Source organism: Chlorocebus sabaeus, chromosome 7 (genome assembly GCF_047675955.1).
Source record: "Chlorocebus sabaeus isolate Y175 chromosome 7, mChlSab1.0.hap1, whole genome shotgun sequence".
NCBI classification, from domain to species: domain Eukaryota; kingdom Metazoa; phylum Chordata; class Mammalia; order Primates; family Cercopithecidae; genus Chlorocebus; species Chlorocebus sabaeus.
The window spans coordinates 25,232,800-25,238,461 of NC_132910.1; the positions used below are offsets into that span (position 1 = coordinate 25,232,800).

The 5,662-nt window shown below is 42.5% G+C and overlaps 1 protein-coding gene across 1 annotated transcript; it reads right to left on the minus strand.

Annotated features, from left to right (window-relative positions):
* Positions 1-656: 656 nt before the first annotated feature.
* Positions 657-1,381, minus strand: LOC140712063 (C-X-C motif chemokine 5-like). Its single transcript, XM_073017801.1, has 3 exons — positions 1,124-1,381; positions 864-996; positions 657-756 (listed from the first exon to the last, which is right to left on the minus strand). Exons 1-3 carry the CDS (start codon positions 1,233-1,235, stop codon positions 657-659), a joined length of 345 nt encoding a protein of 114 aa, XP_072873902.1. The 5' UTR covers positions 1,236-1,381.
* Positions 1,382-5,662: the final 4,281 nt, after the last annotated feature.

Consider the following 5,662-nt stretch of genomic DNA (forward strand, 5'->3'; position numbering starts at 1 on the left):
TATAGTCAATTACCAAAAACTTTAATAGCATAGCAGATAAAATAACAGCAAATAGCAGAGGTACTGTGCTAAACACTTCATTAGCTGAGCTGAAAGCTTAAGGGGCAAACATAGGTTTTCTTCACACTCTTCAAAGTGAGGAATCCAGGAAGAAAGCTAACTACTGGAAAAACAAATAAACAAACAAACAACAACAAAATCCTTCCTTCTTGTCTTTCCTGGGTCCAGAGAGCTCCAGAAAACTGCTCGGCTGAAGACTGGGAAACGCTTCCATGCCTACTCATTTCTCTTCATCAGTTGTCCTTGTTTTCACTGTTGAGAAAAAGGTTATATTAGTTTAACCATTTTTCGCACTCCTTTCTACTCCACCCTGGTGTCAGCACTCAGCGTTTATAATGCTTGGTAAAAAAGGAGTATACAAAAATCAATACAAGCAATGAGGAAACACAAAACATAACTAGCGACAAGCTGTGTGTAATTGTTCAACTAATTACATGTAAGAGTGGTAATAAAGATTATCCCAGGACAATCCAGAAAAATGTTCCCAATTTAACAACCTTTTAATTCTAAGCGTGGAAAGTTACTTAAATAGTACAGAGAAGAAAGACTTTGTGAAGTCCATGGTCTCCCTAGATGAGATTTAAAAACCACAAAGATCAAAATGAAGAGTACCCGTTCAAAATTTTCTGGATGACTTTCTTTAGAAAAGGGGCTTGTGGATCGAGACAAACTTCCGTCCCGTTCTTCAGGGAGGCTCTGAAGGAAAGAAAAGGATATAGTCATGAGATAGAAAGGTTGAAGACCCAGGCTGCGGGACTTCCCTCTTGCCAAGGTCACAGTGGACAGAGCAGCACAGAACTTACACCACTTCCACCTCGGAGCACTGCGGGCCTATGGCGAACACCTGCAGATTACTGATCTTTTCGGGTTGAACTCCCTGCGTGGTCTGTAAACAACTGCAACGCAGCTCTCTCAACGCAGCAGCGACAGGACCAGCTGGGGAAGAAAGAGAGACACCTTTATAGGGCAGGTTGCTTGGTGAGTTCCCTGGAAGGCAGCAGCCCCGCAGAGGCTGGGATGCACTGCTGTGCCCCAGTGCGCCCCGCGTGCCAGGCGCTCTGACCTGTGCTGAGGGGCCCTGGCGGCGTCAGCAGCAGCAGCAGCAGCGCGAGCAGCGCACACAAGGAGCCCAGAGGACCCGGGACTGGGGCCGGGCGACTGGACAGGAGGCCCATAGTGGCCAAGAGATCGCTGGGAGCGGTCGCGGGTTCCTGAACTGAGTGGAGGAGCAGAGATTGGAGGATTCTGAGCACTGAGACTTCCTAGCGTCTTTTGAACTCCTTTTATCTACATTCATCTCTACCCACTGACAGGAAACTCAAGCTTTGGGATGCTGGGGAAATTCCCTGAATTCAGGGGGCAGTGTGGAAAGAAGCAGGGGGTGGGGGACAGACAGTGGGGAGGGTGGCCTGGAGGAGCTGCGGGCACCTCTACCTAGAGGGACATTCTCCACCTGCTCCGCGGTGGAGGGAGCTGTGACTCCACCCAGAAGGGAGCAGTGATTCAGCAGGGCCTCAAGCCCTGGGCCTGAGGGGGCTGGGGATGCTGGCGTTTCTGAGGCAGGCAGCCCTCTGGGAGATGCTGCTCCTCTCCTTCTAGAGAGAAAGGTGGAACCAAAGTAGCAGGAGCCTTGATTTGAGAAAAATTTCTCAAAGTCAGTCTTTCTAATTATTATTACTAGTAATCCAGGAAATGTTATGCATGTTTGAATTGCTCTAAACTGAAAGTCCTTCCTGTCTTCCTTGCAAGCAGGTCATTCTAGCTTTCTTGAATGACGTTATGATTCTCTGGACTTCAGCCAGGTTTGGAAGCCAAGATAACATGATAACAAGAGACCCTTGTCTCTTACCACTTGAAGTCAGTGGCCTGAAAGGACCACCACTGAATTTTGTTGACTCCCCCACAGATCACCTTCTTTGGTGACTAAGTCTACTTACTGAGAATTCTGTACTTGTAGTATACCAAGTATGTGTGTGTCCAGGTGGTTTTGCAAAAATCTTCCAAAATCACCCAGCAAATTGTCATGGAAGATATCTTGCTGTTGGCAGTTGCTATGCTATTGAATTGGAAGAGGTTTTGGTATTCTTGGGGCTGAGGTGTAGTATGGTGAGCACAGGCTAAAGCCTGCTAGGGATCCCAGGCCTGCCCCAGCTCTGAACCCACCCACAGATACGTATTTGACACCATTTGGAGATGTTGTAGGAGGCTGATGAGTTTGAGGGGCTCGTGTGAAAGTTTCTTGTAGGGGGTTGTATCAATTTGGCAGCACCACAGCACCCAGTCTTGGTGCAGTATGCCCTCAAACTGCATGGGGGAGGTAATGCTTCCCACAAGCTTCTGGAACTATTGAGTTTCATGATTACTGGTGATCAAGGCTGTTCCCACAGGCCTACTCTAGTCCCCAGTGAGCCCTGCAGTGTTGCCTGAAATTGAAGGGTGAAGTAGCTTCCAGCTTCCTCTCCCTCTCTCCTTCTGTTGTCTGAGGAGGAGTTAAAGCGCTGAAGGTTTAAGGGTCTTCCACTGTCTTGTTCCATGCAGGAATGGCTATGGTATTGAAATGACTCGGCTTGCTTTCATGGAAATCGAACTCGATCCTCTTGTGGCTGGTTCTCAAGACCCTTGCCCTCATGGCAGAGCAAAGGTAATCAGTAAACGTGATGGCAATGAGAAACCAGTCATGACACATAACTCTATCCCTTGTCTCCTATGATTCCGGGAATGTTTTTAACTCCCCCATCCATCACTTTCATTGGTGAGCAAGAGAGAGGTGTCATAGACCTTTACAACTTTTATTCTGGAAGGAAACTTCAGAAATTCACTAGCTGAGTAAGGTTGGGTGGTATGGGCCTTACTCTGTGGGAAACTAAATGAGAAGTCCTCACCTCTTCCTAACATCATCAGCGTCATACCTGACTCGGCAAATGGAATTCTTCATTTTTCTGGGGAGTGGTGATCTGTAGAAAACAGCCTGCAGATTTAGTCTATTGACATTTTAGAGATTAGAGTGTATCTAAAGACAAAAGTTAAGCCTTGGTGAAGTGATAAGACTTCAAAAATCTTGGGCAATTAAATTCAACTTAACCATAGGGAATAAACCATGGTATAAGACTTTTCTTAAAAAAAAAAAAAAAAAAAAAAAAAAAAAAAAAAAAAAAAAAAACCTTTTGATTACATAGGTTATTGACTTTTAAACTGTGTGTGTCTTTGTGTGTGTGTGTGTGTTTAGGTTAGTTCTAAATAAACTATTTTAAACATAAGTGAACATATGAATTTGCTTTTGGCACCAAATGGTGAAATCTGAGATGGATCATGAGACAAGATTGCCAGTTCCTCCTGACGGTCTTATAAATGTATATATCTCACCTGGTTTGCACTCTGAATCAATTCACTGTAGCTTGTTTATGGAATGCAAGAAGAAAAACAATACTTCTTTAGCTGAGCAGCTGGTGATAGAAAGTCCCCACTAGAAGTGGGCTGTTGGGTTGCCCAACCTAATCAGGCAGCAATATGTCACTTAAACTGGCTTCTCATGGAAATCACTCTGGCCCACTGCCCGTGTCTGGCTCCTATATAGGCATTTTGATGTTGGTTTTGTACAAATGTGGATGCTCCAAAGGTCCTCTGAGGTTGAGTATGACAGCACCAAGAACCACTGAAGACATAGCACTTTAACAGTAGTTGCTGCTTCATCATCCGTTTAAACAAAAGCCATTTGTCTTATCTGCACTGTATCCAGGTGATAGAGAAGAACTCTGTTATTTTTGTTCCCAACTAAAATAGAACAATTCATCCAATGATATCAGCATCCTGATGGCCTGAAAGCTTAACTGTCTGTCTAAAGCAATCCTATTTTAGTCATTCTATCACAGTATAATGTAATATAAACTAACACAGTATAAATGATTTTTGCCTTCCAAAACACTTTCATGTTCATTATTACTTGAGCCTCACATTGATTCTTAGAGAAGAGAAATTTTCTTCCCATTTGGCAGCTAGGCAAAGTAAGTAGAGAATGAGTTAAGTAGCAGAAAATCCAGCACTGGCAGTCAAGCACCAGAGAATCTGCCCCAGTAATTTTTAATGGTTTCCAGATTACAAACCACTTTCTTCACAGTTGCTGACAAACAACCCCCAACGACTCTCCACGATCGATCTGGCTAACCATTTTATTGTGTTTCCCAACAACCATATTTTAAGCTGTTGAGATCCTCAATCCTTCCACTCCTGTCTTTGAGATTGCAATAATATCAAGGGTCCTGGAGGCTTCCAAGTTATCCCATCTGAAACCATGCTCTGCTTTCTAAATCCCTCACTGTCTTCCAGGTAGATTCAAAGTCCTTTCTTCTTTGAAAAGGCTTATTCTGACAAAGTCATTTGTAGGGTATTGCTTCCACCTTTGCTCTTTGAACATCTAGTGTACTTGTCATAACTACCTCATGAGGCAGAGTTTAATTCTTCCTTAATTTTGCCTTTGTCTTCCTAAAGTCAACTATAAACTCCTTAAAATCCGTGATGATTTCCTGCATTTCTCTCATAGCTGCCCATAATTTCTTAGTATAGCAGCGAGCAGTCTGTGAATACTTGCTGATGAATAATGATAATACCTTTTTGTTTTGAATTATACGGTGTTCTTTACCTTACAATTAGGTCTTAAAGAGGAAAAGATGGGGCTGTGTACTGTTGTTAACTCCTCTGTTTTTCTAAACTCTACAATGTTGAATTGGTTGTTTTCTACATGGGATATTATTTCCTGGTTATTCTTAGAGAAAGTTCGAATGATATTAATATTTTCCTTCTTTGGAATCCAAACATTCAGAAGAATGTTCAGAACCCAGAAAGATGTTTTACATCAAAAGAAATAAAATTATACAACTAAAATATTGACCAAATAACGTAGTTTCTATGATTTGAGATTGTAGGTTGTAAATGACAAGGGGAAATTCTGATTATGTTATACTGTGATGAATGTTAACACTGTGTGTGCGTCATTCTCAACTGATCTTTTCCAACAAACCAGAGAAGCCTATAATTATGCGATTTAGTATTTGGCATAGGCCTTTTCAAATGTTTTTCTTAGGTTCTCTTTTTTTAAATATCCACTATTCTTTATATTATCTTTAAGAAATGCTATACAATTGCAGTAACTAAGGATGTGAGCACATTGTTATCAGGTTAAGCATATCGAGGGTAACGGTATAAGGAAGGCATATCGAGCATATCAGTATAAGGAAGGCAATAAGAGTTTAAGTGGAGGATAGAGTTACTTGTATGCAAAAGAAAAGAAACAAGGTAGTAACTCTCCCGTTTCAGTTGCAATGTAAATGCAGTTTGTCTGTCTCCTTCTAAAGGGGGCTGGCAGTCCAATGAAGCAGCAGCAGCATCCAGGGAATAACTTTGCTTCAAAGTCGCTTCACTTTTGCTATAAAATATCAGGAATGTTTTCTTTCCTTTGGCCAATTATCTAATTTTCCTTGCTGGCCCTTTCAGGTAATATCTGTTGGAGGAGCAAATCAGTGAACCCTGACTGGGTCTATACCGAGCTAAATTCCAAATAATCACAGCTGGGTTTTTCTTTCCCACCTTCTGTGTGGATGGGGCGGCA

Excerpts from the sequence above, each read along its gene's own strand:
- LOC140712063 (XM_073017801.1), bottom strand. The coding sequence starts at position 1,235 with ATGGGCCTCCTGTCCAGTCGCCCGGCCCCAGTCCCGGGTCCTCTGGGC. Across the intron at positions 997-1,123 it reads GCCAGGGCCCCTCAGCACAG|CTGGTCCTGTCGCTGCTGCG; the intron begins GTCAGAGCGCCT and ends TTTCTTCCCCAG. Across the intron at positions 757-863 it reads TGCTCCGAGGTGGAAGTGGT|AGCCTCCCTGAAGAACGGGA; the intron begins GTAAGTTCTGTG and ends TCTTTCCTTCAG.